General features: G+C 41.0%; 3 protein-coding genes, 1 long non-coding RNA gene and 4 other non-coding genes across 9 annotated transcripts; 3 read left to right on the forward strand and 5 right to left on the reverse strand.

The window, feature by feature from the left end:
- Nucleotides 1-1,641: 1,641 nt before the first annotated feature.
- On the reverse strand, nt 1,642-1,715 carry trnan-guu (transfer RNA asparagine (anticodon GUU)). The gene has a single exon. It is a non-coding gene; the product is annotated as a tRNA-Asn (tRNA).
- A 287-nt stretch (nt 1,716-2,002) lies between these two features.
- trnan-guu (transfer RNA asparagine (anticodon GUU)) lies at nt 2,003-2,076 on the reverse strand. Its single transcript has one exon. It is a non-coding gene; the product is annotated as a tRNA-Asn (tRNA).
- Nucleotides 2,077-2,637: 561 nt separating this feature from the next.
- trnan-guu (transfer RNA asparagine (anticodon GUU)) lies at nt 2,638-2,711 on the reverse strand. Its single transcript has one exon. It is a non-coding gene; the product is annotated as a tRNA-Asn (tRNA).
- A 295-nt stretch (nt 2,712-3,006) lies between these two features.
- Nucleotides 3,007-3,080, forward strand: trnan-guu (transfer RNA asparagine (anticodon GUU)). Its single transcript has one exon. It is a non-coding gene; the product is annotated as a tRNA-Asn (tRNA).
- Nucleotides 3,081-4,344: 1,264 nt separating this feature from the next.
- Nucleotides 4,345-7,962, forward strand: naa38 (N-alpha-acetyltransferase 38, NatC auxiliary subunit). Its single transcript, XM_010741733.3, has 3 exons — nt 4,345-4,469; nt 4,807-4,981; nt 6,409-7,962. Exons 1-3 carry the CDS (start codon nt 4,431-4,433, stop codon nt 6,531-6,533), a joined length of 339 nt encoding a protein of 112 aa, XP_010740035.2. The 5' UTR covers nt 4,345-4,430; the 3' UTR covers nt 6,534-7,962.
- Nucleotides 7,870-13,473, reverse strand: dnajc3b (DnaJ (Hsp40) homolog, subfamily C, member 3b). Of its 2 annotated transcripts, none has more exons than XM_010741719.3 (13): nt 13,314-13,473; nt 12,991-13,113; nt 11,901-12,011; nt 11,633-11,757; nt 11,447-11,521; nt 11,221-11,364; nt 10,873-11,054; nt 10,665-10,784; nt 10,474-10,579; nt 10,198-10,318; nt 9,783-9,912; nt 9,524-9,672; nt 7,870-8,851 (listed from the first exon to the last, which is right to left on the reverse strand). In XM_010741719.3, the coding sequence occupies exons 2-13, from the start codon at nt 13,073-13,075 to the stop codon at nt 8,709-8,711; spliced, it is 1,491 nt and encodes a 496-aa protein (XP_010740021.1). In that variant the 5' UTR covers nt 13,076-13,113; nt 13,314-13,473; the 3' UTR covers nt 7,870-8,708. The 2 variants fall into 2 exon arrangements, with proteins under 2 accessions (XP_010740021.1, XP_019116872.1); XM_019261327.2 differs by having other exon boundaries at nt 12,991-13,110; nt 13,314-13,455.
- Nucleotides 13,474-14,906: 1,433 nt separating this feature from the next.
- Nucleotides 14,907-17,743, reverse strand: cldn15a (claudin 15a). The gene is made up of 5 exons (XM_019261325.2): nt 17,376-17,743; nt 16,920-17,084; nt 16,554-16,635; nt 16,361-16,468; nt 14,907-15,515 (listed from the first exon to the last, which is right to left on the reverse strand). Exons 1-5 carry the CDS (start codon nt 17,590-17,592, stop codon nt 15,419-15,421), a joined length of 669 nt encoding a protein of 222 aa, XP_019116870.1. The 5' UTR covers nt 17,593-17,743; the 3' UTR covers nt 14,907-15,418.
- On the forward strand, nt 16,046-17,013 carry LOC113747634 (uncharacterized). Its single transcript, XR_003463747.1, has 3 exons — nt 16,046-16,100; nt 16,388-16,443; nt 16,930-17,013. It is a non-coding gene; the product is annotated as an uncharacterized LOC113747634 (long non-coding RNA).
- Nucleotides 17,744-21,100: the final 3,357 nt, after the last annotated feature.

Here is a 21,100-nt window from a genome sequence, read left to right on the forward strand (position 1 = left end):
GCCACATCTGCCAGCAGAGACACGGTGCAATACAAGACACACACATAAGAGGGGATGTGTGTTTGTGTGTGTGTGTGTGTGCCCCCCTCCTCTAAGCCTCTGGCCACTGAGGTGTCTGCTGTTACAAGATTGGCTGGCTGGTGAGACGGCTGCAGGGTGTGTGTGTGTGTGTGTGTGTATACCCTCAACCACAGCATGCATGTGTGTGTGTTTGAGGTATTTGTAGCCTTGACGGTGCATGTGTCTCACTATGCGTCTGCAAAAAAAAAAAAAAAAAGGGTGAAACTAGCCAGGACTCTTAGATGCCGCAGGCCCTGACACACTGCACTACTGTGCTCTGCCTACCCCTCCTTCCCCTTCTCCTCAATCCTCCTCCTCCACCTCCTCCTCCTCCTCTTTCCTCCCAACACCTCCCGTGTCCGTTTGGCAAGTGAGACATGTCGAGGATGAGAGGGATGAGAGCCTCCCCTGGGTGCTGCGCTTCAGCTAACCCAGATTTTATGCAGTGTGACACACAGAGGAAGACACCGGCTCCTGTTCTCCATTCAGAGCCGAGCTGTCTGAACCGAGGCAACCCAGAGAGAAGATGATGCTTAAATAACATTCATGCGGCGGGGGGGCTGTGGAGAATAAAGTTACAGTGTGAACAGGGTGAAAGTATGACATCCTCTTTTTTTTGTGTTCAGTCTTGCATGAGCCAGTTAATAGGTAGAAATGATTTTCTTTTGCCCTTCGAGGCTTCTGAAGTCTCGCTGCGTTTAATTTGCTTTAGAATCTTTTATTCTGCTTTTGCAAGGTCTCGACCTCCATCTCTGCAATAAAAAAAAAAACCTTTCCACCAATATACTGGATGGTATGCATAGTTTTAAGTGCAAAGACGTGGTCATGTTCAAGTCAAAGTCACAGGGAGACAGTGGTCATCTATCACAGCCCTGTTGACGTTTTAGTTTTTATGTGCAAAAAATGTGTTTTAGGTCACCTTTCACGCATCGGCGTCTCTAAATATAGTTGTGAATTCCTCTAAAACACACTGAAAATGCACACTGTGGAACAAAACGTCCAAACGCAGATGATTTGCAGACTGAAATCAACCCCCAACACCTCAAACAGCCACCTGAACTGCCTCAAGACTGCTGATGTCTTTCATCTATAAAAAAAAAATGAAAACTGGGCGACTCAGTGGCTCCCAGGCCTGAGGGTCATGACCCCTACTAAGTGTCCCAAAATAAAGCCTCTGACACAGGGACACAAGAAGACCTTGCTTCATGCCAAAAAGGTTGTAATAACAAACAAAAAGGGATGCAATCCAGCATCTAGCTCTAACACGGTGTTGATTCGTATCTAAAGCAATCGCATTAGGTACCATTAACTCCACCAGACTCTCAGAGTCAGTATGAGGGCTGAGAAGAACTTCACTCAGTTAGTCAGTTTATCAATGTGGGTCACAGCCTGAGGAAAGTCAAAATGGGTGACTCAGAAGTATCGTTATGAGTATAACCAGCGCTCACATGATATACAGCATATATATGGCTGATGGTGTGTATTTCTATTGCCACAGCCTACTTCTATTCCGTTTCCGTAACTTGAAACTATATTAATAATTTACTTGCAAATACTCAGCCAGTTAAGGATGAAAACATCCGTCCCTGGGTGGGCTTGAACCACCAACCTTTCGGTTAACAGCCGAACGCGCTAACCGATTGCGCCACAGAGACAGCTGTTGTATGAGGGGCGTGGGCCGCAATACGAAGCCCCGCCCACTCATATATGTGATTTACATATATATAATATATGTATATAATATTCAAATGGAGTAGAAAACAGATAGAAGCAGATATTTTAAGTGTTATTTAATATATTTGTGCTCAACTCCACCTCAAAGACAGAGGAGTTTCTATTATAAGTCACTTACAGATGATTAACAATGGGATTGCTTCTGTTCTTCTGTCAGCAGCTTAATCATTTACTTACCATTACTCAGTTGGTTAGAAGGGAAAACTTCCGTCCCTGGGTGGGCTCGAACCACCAACCTTTCGGTTAACAGCCGAACGCGCTAACCGATTGCGCCACAGAGACAGGTATGAATGTTGGGGGCGTGGCCTCTATTTCCAAGCCCCTCCCACCTGTATTACCTGTATTAATTTGACTAAAAGTAATATTACATTTAGTCATTTAGCAGACATAGCTGTGAACTCTGCCATCCCTTTATTATTTTATATTTAATACAGGCGGCTACAACACGTGCCCTTTTGGGTTAAAACCAAGCGCCCCGCTGTGTTCTGGGTGTCTTGGGTTAATTAATTAACATGCCTGTGGGAAACATATGTGGGCCTATAGTTGGCTGCAAGTCGGACATAAAACTGTTGAGTTGTAAATGCCTTTGTTTGTTTTGTTTTTTAACTGCTGCTTTGTTTAGAAAACTAGTTCAACACAGTCAAGATTCTGAATTCACATCGCATTAATTATATCCTGAATTACTGTCAAGATACTCTCACAGTAAAAATGCACATACAAAGATTACACCGAAAGCATAAGGTTTGTTTGTTTTAAGCGATTGCGTTTCTTCACTTTTCTGTATCTTGAAACTAGTTTAATAATTTACTTGATGTTTCTAGGTCAGTTAAGGATGAAAACATCCGTCCCTGGGTGGGCTCGAACCACCAACCTTTCGGTTAACAGCCGAACGCGCTAACCGATTGCGCCACAGAGACAGCCGGCGCTCTCACTTGCAATCAGGCCTCACACACCTACATTTGTCTACATTTATGTTGGACTGAGCAATATTGAGTTAGACTACAACTGAAACTAACTTTTCAATTAAAAAATAATAATTCTACTTGCAATGTAAAGTTACAACAGTTTCTCTCTTTCTATATATATATATAAGTTAAAGACAGGAAAATATAGGTCCAGAGTATCTTAATTGATTGACCCAAATCAAAACAACCATGCATAAATGGCCAATACAGGTTCAAAAAGACAGACCACGCCCCCGCACTCTCAGCTGTCTCTGTGGCGCAATTGGTTAGCGCGTTCGGCTGTTAACCGAAAGGTTGGTGGTTCGAGCCCACCCAGGGACGGATGTTTTTGATATTTTGTAACTGCACATAAAGTATAGAGCGAGATTCAGCAATAGCAGTGAAGACAGTGGGTAAGTCATTCATTTATTTAACAGATCAAATATTAATCCACACTGTACAGCTCTCTTTAGATTTGTATCTAATCACTGTTTTGAGTTTTCCACTCCAGGTCTTATCTTACCTTTACTTGCCAAAGGATTACGCCCACAAATCACTGTGCCTTGTTTAGTTGCTCTTGTTTTTAACTCAGTGTGATAAAACTGCAGCTTTTGGATTGAAATAACAAATCTGATGTTGAAAATAATGCCACAAATAGACCTTTTTCACAGCAGCCAGGTGTTTCAAATTATACTAATTAAGGTTGTGTTCCATTTATTACAGCAGGGTCTTTCCATGCTCCACAGCAGCACCCTCAACTCTGTTTGACCTGAATGGAATAAAACCTCAATTAGTATCATTGGCAACATCTGTGTTTATTCAGTTATTTCATGTCAAAATCCATTTTTTAGGATCTCATTTTGTAGTTCTTACTTTTTAAATAGTTTTCTTTTTGTAAAGGTTTAATTTCTCTGCACAGATTTACATTTAAATCCAGATTTATGTTATAGGTTCATTTTAAATGCATGTTTAATGTTTAACATAAATTCAATGTGCCGTTATCATCTGATTGTCACTCACAGTGGCAAAAAGTTTCACAGCCACATCGCTTTAAAATATCCAGATTAATTTAATTAATCTCTCCTTGGTTTTTAAATTGCTGAATGGCCTGATATCTTTTAGACATGCTACACCATCTCTGGAGCTGAGGGACTGCACCTTATTATCTGCATCTTATTTATTTTATTGTTGCAGTTTTTTATCTTTGTTATTTTGTTAATTTTTAACAAATTAATTCATAATTTAATTAGACTTTTCTTAAATTTTTTAGCTGTTTTATTGTTGTAGTTTTATGCTTTTTCATTTTGGTTTTAATTAATACATTTATTGTTATTATTATTATTATTATTATTATTATTGTTATTATTGTTGTTGTTATTGTTATTATTATTATTTTTACTGTTATTATAATCAATTTTATTTTGATTATTGGTGTTGTTGTTATTTTTATTGTTGTTATTGTTATTATTAATAAACTTAACATGGTTGTGATAAATCATGCTCAGTTTTGGGTTGATAATGTCTTTGTTGCCTCTTACTACTGATACATTGGTTAACTTGTTGTTTACATATTACACTAAAGGTGTTATGAAATAATTTGCTCCCCAGCTGGATGGTGTCGTCCCCTTTTAAAAACACGGAGTTTCCGGTTAGAGCTGGTCCGTCAGTTAAATAGAGACCAGTCGGAGCGTTATGGCAACAATGATCGAGGAAAACGGTCCTTCCACTCACGTATGTCACGTTTTACTCTGTTATTCAGCGTGTTACATGGTTACTCACGCTGTCCGTCGTGTTATAAAGATGGTAACACGGTTTAATTGAAACGTTTATCATCGTTATCAAAGCTGCAGCTGCAGCCGGTGGCTAACGCATTAGCTCGTTTAAACTGTGTTTACATCATATTTCATTCAGCTGCTTCAGCTTTGCATCCAAATATCTACTTATGTGTAAAAGTTAGGAACAAAAACAGGTGTAGCATGTCAGGTTTCTGTTCAAACGTGTGCAAACTGTTACAAATATTGTTGTTTTATTGTTATTATATTAAAATCTGGCCTGTCTCTCTGTCCAGGAGCAGTCTGATGTGTCCTCGTCGTCCCAGGCCAGGCAGAAGCTGGAGGGGCTCCTGAACAAGAACATGAGGATCCGCATGACGGACGGACGGACCCTGGTGGGGCTCTTCCTCTGCACAGACCGAGACTGCAACGTCATCCTGGGGTCAGCACAGGAGTTCCTCAAATCCACAGGTGGGTGAAGACAGTGTGTGATCACACAGCAGGACATGCCAACACCACACTCTTCATTCAGCCTTTAAGTTTCGTAAAGAAATCATTGAGGTTGGAGATTTGCGATGATGTCGAGATAACACGGTGAGCAAAATAATATAAATGTGCAAGATCAGGAGTAACGGCACATTGCAAAAGTGTAAGAGTGTTCAGTTTTAGGTCGCTTTGCAAGGACCTCCACGAGTCTGCAGCAAGATCAGGTACCAGCCAGTCACTGAAGCGTAGAAAAGTTAACCTGCCTTCCACTCCAACATACTGTAGGTGAGATATATGGCGTCTCATAGTCAGAGATCTCATTATAGAGGACACGGTGAGTATTGTTGCTATCACCAGTAATAAAATGAGTCTCTAAAAGAAGTGTGGACACAATGGCAGGTCTGTAAGTTACATCGTCACAGTCCAGAACTCATCCTCTTCCTTCAAATCAAAGGGAACCTGGGTTTATTTCTATATAAAGAGACGCTCTGTTGACTTAGTTTGCCAGAAATGTTCCTGTTGTAGTATTTAAATATAATTGTATCAATAAAATCATCGAGCCAGATGTCAGGATTCTTGTATTCTCTTCAATGAAACAAATAAATAAAAGTCACTGACAGACGAGGGATTCATCTATACTTCTAGATCTTGAATTTTGTTTATCAGCCTAAATTTAACAAGAGACTGTTGCAATGCATAAACTATACCTGGTAAAATACTTCCTTTTGTTTTGTGGTTTGATTTCATACCAGCTGTTCCACCACTGTAGTACGAGGTCTAGTGCTCTTTAAAGTTAAATGTGTGCATTGGTCAGGGACAGCATGTGTGGCTGAGTAAGTAACATATTAAGAGTGAAAGTTTTAGGATAAATTAACCATTATTTATCCTTTCCAGTGGTTTGTTGGACTTTTAGTTGATGTTTGGTGCATTTCTAACATCAGATCTAAAAGTATATTAAAGAAATTTGGTATCATTTTATTTGTTTTAACATAATTTCTTCTTTACTTTACTTATTCACTTTCCTTGCCTTCTTTTTCCACCTCTTCACGTTACTTCCTTGTAAGAATCAAGTGGCGTTCAGGGCAGAGAGGAAAGGGTCAGTCTGAAACACAAACGAGCTGTATGCAAAGCTTTTGTAATTCTAAGGTGGCGCTCCCCACAATGACTCAGCACGTCTGATGTTACATCATTGTGTTATGTCACCGTCAGATGTTAAATTGAGGACAACGCTCTCCAACAGTCTTTGTCATTACAAGGTTTTAGCCAGTCACTAAAACTTTAACTTGCCATTATTCCACACGCATGTAACAATCTCATTTTCTCACAGGATTAAACCCTAAAATCAGGGCGTGTTATATCTCACTGAAAGATTTGAAAGCTTGACGATGGATTTTATGATCTTTTTCTTACAGACACATTCTCCCAGGGTGAACCCCGAGTCCTGGGCCTGGCCATGATCCCCGGTCACCACGTGGTGTCCATCGAGGTGGAGGCAGACAGTCTTGAAGACGCACAAGGATTCGGCGCTCACCACTGACTGAATCTTCGCCCGTCGTGGACATCGCTCGGTACTCGGCGTGACTGTCTCTCGGGTGGGCCAGCCGTACGCGGGCTGAGCTCAAAAGGAGAACGGACATCTTCGCCTCCACGGACGCAGATGCAGAACTCCTGTGTCGATATTCTGGACTTGAAGACATGTCCATTTGCAGTGACGGCTGTACAATACAACGAGTGTATGTGTGAGAAGCTGCGAGCAAACAGCAGCTAACTGGATGTGTGTGGAAATGTTTCAGTTCTGTGTACAGTAGATGTCTCTGTTTCATAAGGTTTTAAAATATATCACGAATCGACAGAAATTCTCACACTGTCATGTTTTTTAAAAGGGTATCTTCACAGATTTTACAGCCAAAGGTGCATCATGGGTAATGTAGGCACTGGGGTTTGATAATAAGAATAAAAACATCTCTGATTCTGCTGCATCAAGTTCTGAAGAGTGCAACGTTGGGAAACCCGAGCGTCCATCCTGCTTTAGCTTTAACCACTAACAAACTCGTAGCTGTTAAGAAACGAGGGCAAATTTTGATTGTTTCAGTATTTTAATATGCTTGAGCACGTCAGCTGATTCAGTTTGGCAACAGTAAAATCGAAGCCACTAACAGCAGAAAACCCTTTTTAAAAAGAAAAAAAACCCAGAAACAAAAATCGTCCCACTCGAGTCGATTTTTAAATACAAAGAGCTTTTGTCACATTTGGTTCACACGGTCGAGCAGTAAGATGGGATTCAAAGCAGTTACAGTCACTGTATCCATAAGCTGTTATCGACAAAAAAAAAAATAACTTAAAACCTCAAATCTTCAAAAGAAAGTCGTCTTAGTTCACGATTCAACTGTTGTCTTGTCCTGAGGCCCCGTTTACAAAGTTGCACTTTTAGATTTTGATCTTTTAGCTTGTGCCTCAGTGCATCATGTTCGACAAACACCATCAAAGATACTGTTTATGAATTACATACAATATGTCGCAGGAGTTCAGTAGGACTGTAACTAACGTACCACGCCAGCTCCAGCTCCGTTTTTCTGTAAACTCTTCTTTTTTTTAAAATGAGGCTCTCAGATAACAACCTGAAGACACACCTGGTTTTGTAAAGAGTGTTTTGAAAAGATTTTTTCAAAAAGCAGTAACATATCAGGAGTGGAGGACATGTGGAGTGGTTTTTCAAACAAAAAAAAAAGGTTAAAAGTGCAAGTTTTCAAAGACGTGCTTCGACAGGAGTGAAAAAGAAAAAAACACTACGACTCTTTGATTCGACCATCGGCGGCTACGCTTTCGTCCAAGAACTGTTTTCAGACCACGTTAATGAGCGAGTTTTAACCAAGTTTTCATAAGTTACATCCGTAATATTATTTGGAGTCTGTCGAGGATACAGCCAAAAGACAGAATTCACACATTAATCCAATTAAATATCTGCAGAAAACAAAAAAAATAAATCAAACACAATCACAGAGCGGCACTGATTTAAGATCCATAGGATTTTAAAAACTTGAACACCTACAAGTTTCCTTTAATAGTGCTGAAGTCTCACCTACTTACCCTTAACATAGAAGCTCGACAGAATGCCTCCTGGTGGCATCATGTATAAAAAAATCTTGGTTCTCTAGTGCAGAGAAGGTTTGACATGGTCAAAAATATAGACTGAGATCAGTAAACATGTGATTCCTTTTAAAAGAATACTGCGAGCTGACACCTACACACCGACAGTCCTCCTATGTAAATGTCCACGCAGGAGCAACTGCCTAAAACAAAAATTCCTCGATAAAAGGTTCAAAGAATGGCACAAAGGAAGAAATGAGTAATAAGAGCAGACACTCCAAATGTCCCACATCGACTGCTTTCAACCACCACCTTTCTGTTTCTAAGGGATCTGAAGTGTTGACACAAGACTTCATTTTTCTCCAACCACAGCGACAACGGTCTCCAACTGTTAAGGTCCTTTTTTTGTTTTTGTGGCGATTTTTCTTTTTCTTTTTTTTCCCCACTGTATTTTAAAAATCAAAAAGTTTCAAGTAACTGACAAAAAAAGTGTCCAAGCTGAAGCACGAGTTCTGAGGAAGACTTTTTTTGTTTTTTCTCCAAAAATCAGTCATCGATCTACACCCAAATGCCTTCCCCCCTCCCCAACCACCACCACCCTCGTGTCCGTCGAGTCCTCCTCTCTCTAGTTTTGGTGGAATTTGAAGTGGAAGCTGCCACCGGATTGGAACGGGTCGAAGTGGAAAGGCCAGCCCTGTCCTCCGCCTCCACCTTGTTGGTTTTCCGGGTCCAGGGGATCCTCGCCTGCGTCAAACTTCTGCCTCATTTCTAGCAAAACGATGGGAAGAACGGAAGGACAAAATTAAGACAGTGAAAACTGATACGTGGCAATACAACCTTCAATTTCGTATAATTATAAAGAGAATACTCTATATGTGTTTTTACTAATTGGTTCAACGACCATCGTTCAACACCGGACCTCAGGTGATCCGAGCGACCATCGTCCAATCATCAAACACTGGAGCTCAGGTGACCCGAACGACCGCCGTTCACACCAGACCTCATGAGACCATAACGACTCGGACGACAGTCGTCCAACACCAGACCTCCGGTGACCCGAACGACCACTTCCCAATCATCAAACACTGGAGCTTGGGTGACCCAACGACCGTCGTTTACACCAGACCTCATGAGACCATAACGACTCAGACGACAGTCGTCACATCAATGAGCACTAACGAGTTGAAACAATGGCCTGGTCAACGATCCCGGCCTAGGCTAAATACTCGGATCTCCTAACCAGTCATTCAGAGCTGAAGAAGCCTCTTGGATGCGAGGTGAAACGTCTTCACGGATCTACAAACAAAGATTTAACCCTTCTTGGACACTGGATTCTAGCACCAGCAGCAGTTTTTTGGACCTAAAGTATCTTGTCGTTCGTAAGACCTCACTGAGGTTCCCTGTAAAAAAAGACAAAGAACAGCAATCTCAGCTCCTGACCTGGGTCGGTGAGGACCTCTTTAGCCGACGCAATGTCGATAAACTTCTTTTCCGCTTCCTTCTTCTCAGTCTCGGACTGGAAGTTGTCTGGGTGCCACTGCTGTGCCAGCTTCCTGTACGCCTTGATGATCTCCTGCTTATTTGCATTCCTGAGAAAAAAAAAAAGTTCCTTAATGTTAGTTGAAGTGTTCTGCTCGATTTGGTGTTTGATGCCGGCACAAAAGGTTTTGTTTGGACTAAAACTGGTTGGACTGGTTACCTGCCGACACCGAGGATCTTGTAGTAGTCCCTCTTCCGAGAGATTTTAAGCAGTTTCTGTGCTCGTTCCAGACCTTCTCTGATTTCGTGGTTGTCGTCAAACTCTCTTGCCTCTTGGTAATCCTCCACGGCTGAAGGGAAATAAACACATTTCAAAATAAATGCATTTTACTTATATTTTAGAATTGCATAGGTTTACAATAATCCTACATATAACTTATTGAACTAAACAAGGTTTACCTGATTTTATTCTGAAGGGTTCAACAACCATAAAAGACTAATCATCTGAATCTGTGTTTGGCCTTGTGGTTTTAAGTATTATGACATATCGATTTCTGCCTGTTCTGCTTCCCGTTAAACCACAAACAGGACTTAACAAAGAACAAATTCAGGCCGGTTTACTTCAGTCGTCTCACCTTTCTCGTAGTCCTGGTTCAGGATGTAAGCCTCGGCTCGGTCTCGGAGAACGTTGGCGTTTCGGGGGTCTCTCTGGTGAGCTTCTGAACACACGTCTATGGCTTCGTGAGCCAACTTTATCTAGAATCAGCAAGACAGAGGGACAATGTGTTGGCAGTTTGATGTCAGCTGATGCAAAAACTGACTGAGTGGCACTTTATTAACACGTGTCACATCTCCTCTATTATTTATCATAGCCTATAGAGTCATTACATCCAGAAAACAACCTTACTCACCTTGACCAAGCAGTAACAGATCCTCTCTTTGGCCAGATTGGTGTAGTACAGGACGTTAGGCTCCGTTTTCATCACTGACTCATACTTATCAATAGCCTCCTGATACCTGATTGTACAAAAAACATTAAATTAATTAAAAGCACACATCTTATAAATGCACGTTTGATAAGAAGATCAGAAGTACTGCTGACCTCTCCATCTGGATGAGTTCCTCTGCCGAGTCCAGCTGCTTGCTGAGCTTTTTCACCTGCTTGTAGTGGCCGAAACACTCTTTGTCATCCTGGTCCAGCTTCAGACACTCTCGGATGTGACTGCACGGAAACGAGAAAGATGAAAATCAGCTTCATTTGCACGACCCCGCCGACAGAATCGACGTGGTTTGTTTATTCCGGAGCTCACTTGAGTGACTCGTGGTGCTCTCCGAGGCTGTAGTGCAGCATGCTGAGCTTCAGGAAGGCGGCGCGGTTGTCGTTGCGTAGCCTCGTGGTCGGCGTCAGGTCCTGGATGGCTTTCTGCGGATCCCCCATTCGGATGTAACATTCGGCGCGAAGCTCCCGCGACTCAGGATCCCAGGGAGCGATCTGAGGAAAGACGGCAACTTTTAGAGAAAAATCTGTAACAGTCCTTATTGTTTAACAGATTTTTTTGACAGACACTTGACATATAATGGTAAATAATCCAAGAATACAACTAGAAACACAAGATCACAACAGATAAAATGCAATGGAAAGGGTTACACCATCGTACCTCGATGACTCTTTCAAGCACAGCGATGGTAGTGCTGTAGTCGCCTTGGTGGTACGCAGCGTGGGCCTCCTCCTGCATCTCCTCCAGCTCGTTTGCTCTCATCAGTTGGTCCCGAGCTTCTTCGTGGTCTGGGGAGCGCTGCAGCTAAAAGAGAACAAAACAAATAGATTCTTCTTTTATCCTCATTATTCACTTTATTTTAAGCAAGATAATAACTTAAACTTACCACTGCTTCAAAGTCCTCCCTGGCTTCCTGCGTGTTGCCCTGCTTCAACAGGATGTTTCCTCTCTGCAACCTGGCCTGAAAGTGCAGCAAGACCCAAGAGAAAGAAATATGATGAGCACCGAAAGAAGATTAAATAAAAAGGTCATGGGACGACCGGTTTCTCTGGCTGTGATCAGGTGAACTTACAGCCAGGAAGTCTGGCTTGAGCTGGATGGCTCTGGTCAGGTCCGGCAGGGCGGATTTAGATTTCCCCATCGCCAGGAACACGGCAGCTCGCTTGTAGTAGGTCAGGTAATTCTTAGAGTCGCCCTCTGTCAAAAGTCAAGAACACTACATTTCTTGTCCGCGCTCAATCAGTGTACTCAATGTAAAGTGTGGAAGAGGACGGGCGTTAGTGGAGTGTCAGCCAGTGGTGCGAGTGTGTGTGTGTGCATGTCTCTGTGTGTAACCTTACCCACGGCAGAGTGGTAGTGGGACAACGCTTCAGCCAGCTGACCAGCAGCCAAAAGTTTGCGGCCCATCTCCAAGTGGTGCTCGATCTCGACATGAGTTGCCCCCAAGACCCCTGTAACATGAAACAGTGCTTTACTGCCTCGCCTGAAATATATCACTGACAAAGAGGAGGTAACTAAACAGAAGAGCAGACCACGGCATAGCTTCGTCTGTTAGAGTGTTTACAACACACGGACGATCCTAGAGAGAGCGAGCTGCTCATTCTGTGCTGATTCCTTTAAGTTTCACATCAACGAAAAAGTTTGTCTGCATGTAAATATCTAAGCAAATCTGAAGTCATGGCCGAACGCAAGAAGTCTACTTTGATTTAAGTGTCCAAGCTGCCACACGACTGAAACGAAACTGAAAGAGTGACTTTTGCGGCGTCTGTTAATAAATATATTTGCATTATATAACACAGGGTTTAGAGATTTTCCTGTAGAAAATTCATTTCTTTATCTTCTAGATAAATAAAAACCAGTGAGCAGGGTTTCTTTATTAAACTTGTTGATATGATTTTAGGATCACCCTTGATTGTTCAGGTCTGTTTCTCACCTTTGCAGACAGGACAGTACATCTCAAGAGGCTGATCCTCGTCTTTTCTCTCAGTACTTGTCTGTTTTTGAAGGTTGATTACTTTTTCGTGGTTATTGTGGAGTTTAGATATTTCTGTCTGTTTATTGTGGGTTTTGTTTTCTACTTTTGTTTCTATATCTTCTACTTTTGTTTCTATATCTTCTACTTTTGTTTCTACATCTTGCTGCTGTTACAAGTTAATTTGGGATGAATAAAGTATATATCTAATCTAATGTTATCTCACTTACCTGCAGGGATTAATAAAGTATTTCTGATTCTGATCCTAAATTAGGAGCTGTAATTAACAGTATTATTAGTAATTAGTCACCCTGTTGTTAATTATTACTCCACCTGTCACAGACTGAATTGTGTCTATATCCATGCAGGGTGTGCCCCCATGTAACCTAACCTAGGTGTGTGTGTGTGTGTGTGTGTGTGTGTGTGTGTGTGTGTGTGTGTGTGTGTGTGTGTCTCACCGTCCAGCTGCAGGTCCAGGATGACACACAGCAGAGACAGGGAGCACAGCACCCCGCTGAGTCCTGCCCGCCGACACGAATCCATCCCCCGGGGAACTGCTCACACTCTTCCCGCTGCTGCTGCTGCAAGAAACAAACGATCACTCTCACGGAAATCATCCGTTAAATCATTTTTAAATCGTTTCTTCTACCGGGAGTGAACGGCTACGACTGTATTTACGCTCCCGGTGTGAGGATAGTCCGTGTGGAAAATGAGAAGCTCAAAGGTTCCCCCTCTCTCTTTCTTTCTTTAAATAAAATAATAAAAAACAGCTGTTCCCCACCTTGAACAGGAGCACTCAGTGGACACCGTCACGTAACATGATGATGGAGAAGTTGAACAGCTGACGGCTCCGGTCACTAAAAGCTTTGCTCGTCCCTCTCCTGCCCTACATTACAGCGGGTTGGTCCACATGTCGCACATCCGTGTTCGTCTAGAAACGTGGGCTGCTCTCATTGGAGGGACTATTTTAACCACGAGCGCATAGCCCTGCATGCACGAGCACACACACACACACACACACACACACACACACACACACACACACACACACACACATTATTACAGCGTGTTTACTGTAAATAAACTGCTAATGAAGAACAACAAGCTCTGCTATGGAAGACAAACTGTGCCAAATGGAAAGTCAGTGTGTCATGCTTTTGTTTTGTTTTTATAGATTTATTATATGCACATTTATATTTATTGTTTTATTTTATACACCTGTATGTGCATGTTTATTATTTGTTTACGTGTAAATGATTTATTCTCACGTCTTAAATTCAGTTTTTATTCTTTATCTGTACATTTAATATTTATGTTTATCTGTCCAGTTTGTTTTAGCTGTTTATGCTTATCAAGTACCATACTACATACCATACCAAGTACCATACCACGTACCACATACCATAACAAGTACCATACCACGTACCATACCACATACCATACCAAGTACTATACCACATACCATACCAAGTACTATACCACATACCATACCAAGTACCATACCAAGTACCATACCACGTACCACATATCATACCAAGTACCATACCAAGTACCATACCACATACCATACCAAGTACCATACCACGTACCATACCACATACCATACCACATACCATACCAAGTACTATACCACATACCATACCAAGTACTATACCACGTACCATACCACATACCATACCAAGTACTATACCACATACCATACCAAGTACCATACCACATACCATACCAAGTACCACACCACGTACCACATACCATAACAAGTACCATACCACGTACCATACCACATACCATACCAAGTACTATACCACATACCATACCAAGTACCATACCACGTACCACATCATACCAAGTACCATACCACGTACCACATACCATACCACATATCATGCCACGTACCATACCAAGTACCATACCATACCATACCACGTACCATAGCACATACCATAACACGTACCATAGCACATACCATACCATACCACATACCATACCACACCATACTACTATTACTACTACAAATAATAATAATAATATAATATAATAATACATGATTATTGAAATGATAAAAAACATATTTCATAAGTGTGTTATTGTAGATTTTAGGTCTTCAGTTCATTATATCCCAAATTCACAATATATTAATGAGGACATGTCTTCAGTGTTCACAGTGGTAGCTATTTTACAACATACAGTATCTCATTACTATGACTTAGTTTCTTATAAATATAAACAAAAGTGTGTTAACCCGAAGGTAAAACCATGTGTAATAATATATTTTGTAGTATATATTTATATTCAAATAGCAATCAAAACTTCACTGACTGCAGAAATACAAAATCAAACCAAACTGTTTATCATAACACATTTTATTGTGCACAATCGTAAAAAAACGAACAAACAAAACAAAACATCAAAATGAATATAACTGAAGATAGATGTATTATCTATAAAACTGTACAAAACAACACACACAAATATCTGGATTATCACTGTTTTTTTGACCTTCCCCTTCTAGAAGTGTGTATGCCGATCATCAAATGATTGGATCCCTTTGGAAACAAGTGACTGTATGTAAGTGTATTTGTGCTGACATCATCAGAGAAACATAAATAGAATCATTGCAATCATACAGTATGTTTGTGCGTCGACAGTGCTACATAAGTAGCTTTTTTTTTACAACTTTTACAACTTCCAATGCTGTAATTTAAATTTAAATTTTTACAGAATACACACCTGATATTGTGATTATATATACAGTGCTTGCATCAGCGAACATTCGATGGACCTTTAGCTTCTACACATAGTCAAAGATTTAAAAAAAGCTCCAACTGCAGTGTAAAAACTGGACACGCTATGTGTCAACAAAACCTAAGATGATGCATATCCTGCTCAGACGTAAGCATTTCGTCCGTAAGTGCTAGCACCCACGCTTCTGGCCGGTCCGGCACCCGTATATACAGTTCCCCTGGCGTGATAAGGCACATTGCTGCAAAACAAGACAGTGGAAACAATCAGTCCCGGTAAATCATGACAGTGAGACTGATGAACTGAATTCAAAACAGCTAAAGCCATTTTTAGTTTAATTATTGATACTTGTCAACATGTTTTTAGTGAAAAAGCTCTATTGCAAAATGTAATTCTAAGTAGATTATGTTGAAAAGTGTAGTCTACGTGTAAGGACACATACTACCACTAGGTGGCGCCAAATTCAGTTTTCAAATCCTACACATAGCGCCTTTAATCGTCTGAGGCCTAGTCAGGCGTTTTTCATGTGCATCTGGGTTATTATTTGAATTATTTTTTATTTATTTATCTAAAACATATGAGACAACTGACTGGGTTAGAGGGTCGTGACTAACCAGTTACCAACCAACATTGGTACGACCTCATCTATCTTGCAACACTTAATAGAGGTATTTTGCACCATTAAAATAATGCATAAGTATAACTTTACATAGATTGGAAATAAGGGCGTTTAGATGAACTAGTTCAGGTGATAATGTCTAATTAGAGCTCTTGTTGCATCCCACAGGAGAAGTTTTGCCATGAGAAGGCGCCAGAGATTTTCAAGGTTTGATCAACGTATTTATATATAAATGTATACAAATGTTAATTCTTTAAGTCATTTCTTTAACCTCAGATAAGAGAGATTTTTTAAATTTTATTTCACTACCTTACTTTAAAAAGCGACTTTATCTAGTGCATGGAGGAACTTGATAGCAATGCGAATGTTTCTAAAGTGATGCATAAATTGTCACATGCAACCAATTAACAGTAAATCCCAGAAGAAATGATGCTCATGTTGGCAGACAGAAAGGGAACTGAACTCACTATTTTTCCTCTGTGCCCATTTTGCAGGAGCAGGTGAGACAAGCTCCTCCGGCGATGGCGAGCACAGCCGAGCACCAGCCGATGTAAAGCCCCTCTCCTATTTCGAACCTGCGACACACACCAGAGTTTCAGTCAGCCGTCGCTCATGTTAGGCCTTCTAGTCTCCACCACCAAGAACTTCCCACCGTCTTACCTTGTCCCAGCATAATAAAGGTCAAAGAAATCCTGAGTGATGTTGAAGGCATACCAGGACACTGCGACCATTGTGCACATACCTTGTGATAGAAAAAGAACAAATATTCTTTAATCATTGAGGAAGCAGTAGGGACAGCTGCTAGATAGTTACACAGAGGTCCAAAGTCTTGCATAAAACCAGGAGGAAATTTATGATTATTGATCGGAATGTGCAATAAATCACTTATTATTATCAGTTTGTTCCTTTATTATTTTATAGGGTAGTCTATTAGGCGCACATTGAGAGAGAATATAACTATTCTTAACTTTGGACTTCCACTCCTGAAATAGACCCTTTTAATGCATTTTTTCTTATCTTTGTTACCTTGAATTAGGAAAAGGACCCCAGCGGTCCCTGCAATCCTCCCTTTAAGAACATGGTTATCCCCTCCAGCCTTCGAACACTGTATTCCTATCAGGGCCGCCACCAGTCCAAAGGTGCCACACACTATCGCTGTGATCATCAAGGCACGAGACGCTTGGATGTAACCTGAACACAACATTGAAATAAACACAAACAGACACTGAAATCATCAACATTGCTTGAAACGCGTCGTGGGATTAAGGCCAGTTTGTAAGATTTGATGTTGGCCTGTAAACATGTCATGTCATGAAGTTCACCAGAGCAAAAGTTCAGTGTCCAAGGGCCCATAAAATCTTGAAACTGTCCTTTGACATGCATTTTTTTTATTGCATTATATATTTTTTCCTGACAAAGCATCAGTTTTTCCATGTAATACAACACATTTTTACACAGTAAAGATGATTTTTGTCAACATACCACTCAACGCAAGCAATGAGGGGAACTCCCTGCAGTTATGCACCCCCGTTGAGTCAGTCGCACATGACATCCACAAGTTTTCATAGATGGTGGACGTGGTGATGACATTCCCGTCGACAGTGGACGTCTTCCAGTAACGGTTCGGCAGACAGACACCCACCATCACCCACCCAATGAAGCCTAACAACAAAGCCACTACTTCCACAATTGGATCCATGATGACCCCAGATCGGCCCAAAGGTCAACCAAAAAGTCCAAATCCAGATCTCAGTTTCTTTTTTAAAAAAAAAAGAATCAATAAAACTTCAAATATCTGATTTAAGTGTGATAGAAATTCAGCAAGTGTCTAATAGTTCGGCGCGTCTGCTCTGTCGTTGTGCGATGTGAAGCTCAACAGATATGCATAATGATTTATATGCCTTGCTTTCTCTCCTCCCCCTCAGCTCACTCTCTATCTTCTTCTCTTTTTTTTTTTTTTCATTTTACACCCCTGAAACTGAACAGGTGTTTTTCAGCTCACGCTCAGGGTCCAATGGTCATCCGTCTCTCCTCATGACACTGCACTGTGTATGTTTATTACAATTTACATATATATTCCAAAAGGTCGATCGATTGATCACATTTGATACAATTCATGAGCAGATTTGAACAAATTATATGATGAATTTAACATTTTTAGCAATTTCTGAAAAGGTTTTTCGGATGAAGATTCTGCAACCGTACTGATAGTAGTGTCATCACACTCCAAGCTTCGAATTTATTGTATCACACACAGAGGTTTAAAATAAGGCCAACTGTTCGTTGGTTGTTTTATTGCTTGAGTTTGAAAAATCTCAAGGCCATAAGACACAAGGTCACAATCGCTGAGCGTCACACCCAGCATTTTGCAACATTTTGGAAAGGTACCAGCTTTACCAGGAAGCTAAAGGTAACACCTACGAGCAAATGACAAAGGTCTAAAGTTACTCGGTTCATCCTATGGTTCCTGTGTTTGTATGTCTCCATTAATAATCCTAATGATCTGCTGGGTCAGCGTTGCCAAATCCAGGGCATCTAGTTCACACACAGATAACATTAAGATAAATCTTAACCTGCATTCCGGACATAGCCTTCCAGCCTATAGAGACAAAGGCAAATGTGAGCCAGCAAACACATTTGTATAAAGGTCAAGAACATGGTTCCAGAAATAGACGCACAGTTTACCAACAATAAACCCGATCCGAGTTGTTCGTCGGTTCTCTAGAACGGAGCGAAAGGTGTTTGCAAAGGAAAGTGTGTTACCTGTAAATCATCTGCAGGGACGCAGAAATGGTCGTCCAATTAATTAAGAACATTTTGAAACAGACAACAGAAATTACTCAAATAAATAATTAAGAAGTAATCTAATCAAATGCAAACTGCAAACAATTCTGTTTATTTTATGTGTTTCGGTCTTGAAATATTCTTTATTTATTGCTTCAGTTTTTCCCTCAACAGAGAGATTGTGTGCCGGAAATAAACTTTTGCGAATCAGGAAAACTGCTAAGAATGCATTAACGGACTGCTCTTGTGCAGTTATCAAATAAACTGATTACGTGTTACCACATTTTTCCATGGCAACAATAAAAGCTAGTACATATAGCGTGATGAAAGAGTGTAATTAGATTAGATTAGATTATACTTTGTTTATCCCACAACGGAAATTCACTTGTTACAGCAGCGGAAAAGTGTAATGTCCACTACGGAATTAGAGTAGAAAGGGTAAAACACAACGAACAGACAGAAGTATCTTATAACCTACACAATACAACTGGAAAACAACATACAATGTGCAAAACAAGCACTGAAGGTAAAAGTGGCACGATATAAAAAATATTATCAGTCCAGTCCAGTTTATTGTTGAGATGAACACTCAGGAATTTGTAGCTCTCCACCACCTCAATGTCCGATCCCTGAAGTGGGATGTTTACGATCATCTTGTTCGTCTTGCTGGCGTTAAGGTGAAGCTTTTCGAGCTCACACCAGCTGACAAAGTCCCTGTAATCTCAGTCACCAAGCATTATCTTGATGCACATTTAAAAGTTGACTTAGTTATGTACATCTTCACAGTAAAATCCACTCCAGAGTTTACACAACGCGTTACTTATTGCAATAGGTTAGGCGTCATTGTTTGAATTTCTTCCTTTGGGATTCTAACAAGGTAAATATTTCACAAGTTCTTCTCCGCATCTTGACCATGGTGGTTCAGACCAAAAATCTGAGATATTGTGGTGATTTCTCAGTCTGGTAACTGTAACTAATACCCTGCAGCAGAGGTAACTTTTGGTCTTCCTTTTCTTGGGAGGTCCTTTTCTTTCTTTTTCTACAAATAGAATTGATTATGTTAATAAGTAGGTTGGTGGTAGGAGGGTCCCGCCGCTGCCAGCATTTTCTAATTGTATTTGTTTTACTTGGGGCCATAAAGAACGTCAAAGGGTGCGTGTTGCTTTTTTTTACTGAGGTCTTTAGGAATATTTTCGAGGTACAAAAAGGTAAAAAGAAATCATATCACAAATGGGCACAACCAAAACAATATGAGCTTGATCTGCAACGCTCCCTCGAGCAGGAATGCTGATTTGGCTTTTTTTTCCCACTTTTGTGAAGAAGTCCAAAGTGCATCTTTTAAATGAATCATCACTGTGAGTGTCTGCAGGCTGTTTCATGCCCCTAAAGGATGGATGTCTCAGTTATGTTCAAAAATATCGATGAAATATAAGATAAAAAAGGCACTGACCTTCAATTTATCACCTGTTTATCACAACAAAGGTAGACATTCAAACACAGGTCAGTCTAACCTAACTCATCCACCTCACTTCCACCTAACCCCGTCGAAAAACTGTATCCTGCCCTGCCATAAATAAAAAATAAAAACGCCTCGTTTTATGGCTGAGCTGTTTGCATAGCCCATGTTTACAGCTCACTTGGCTTGCAGTGAGGTTTGCTGATGAGTTTATGTTGTATTAGATTCAAAAGTCACAATGACTTGTGTCTGCGAAAACAAAAGTTTATGTGATTTTTTTTGAATACCTGGAAGGAGAGCCCAGTAACACGTGCTTTCCAAGAATAACTCATTAAAGTTGGGTGGGATGAGCACGTGAGGAGACAGGCGACAGGGAAGACGGCACAGAACAGAGAAATACAGTTTAAGAAGATGTCTGTGCGTCTTTGACATCTTTGAAGTCGCTGTTTTAAAAGATAGAGATATGACGAGAAAGTTTTAACTTAAAATATTACTGCCTTTTAACTTAAAGGCCTATGAATGTGTTCCCCAGGGACTCCTGTTGGGGACACTGAGGGAGTATGGGGTACCGGGGCAGTTGCGACAAGTCATATGGTCCTTGAATAACAAGTTGCATCCGTGTTGTTGGTACAAAGTCAAATACGTTCTTGGTGGGAGTTGGACTCCGCTAAGACTGCACCTTGTCTGCGATTCTGTTTGTGATATTTATGGACGGGATCTCAGGGCTCAGCCAGGATGAGGGGGGGCGTCCTCAGGATTGTACTTCTGCTTTTTTGCAGATGATGTGGTTCTGTTGGCTTCATCAGACCGTGACCTTCAGCGCTCACTGGGGCGATTTGTAGCGTGGGTGTGAAGCAGCCAGGATGAGAGTCAGCACCTCCAAGTCTGAGGCCATGGGTCTCTTGTCAGAAAACAGTGGAGCGCTCCCTCCAGATTGCAAGTTGCTGCCCCAAGCGAAGGAGTTCAA

Source organism: Larimichthys crocea, chromosome XIV (assembly GCF_000972845.2).
Source record: "Larimichthys crocea isolate SSNF chromosome XIV, L_crocea_2.0, whole genome shotgun sequence".
In the NCBI taxonomy this organism is placed as follows: Eukaryota; Metazoa; Chordata; class Actinopteri; family Sciaenidae; genus Larimichthys; species Larimichthys crocea.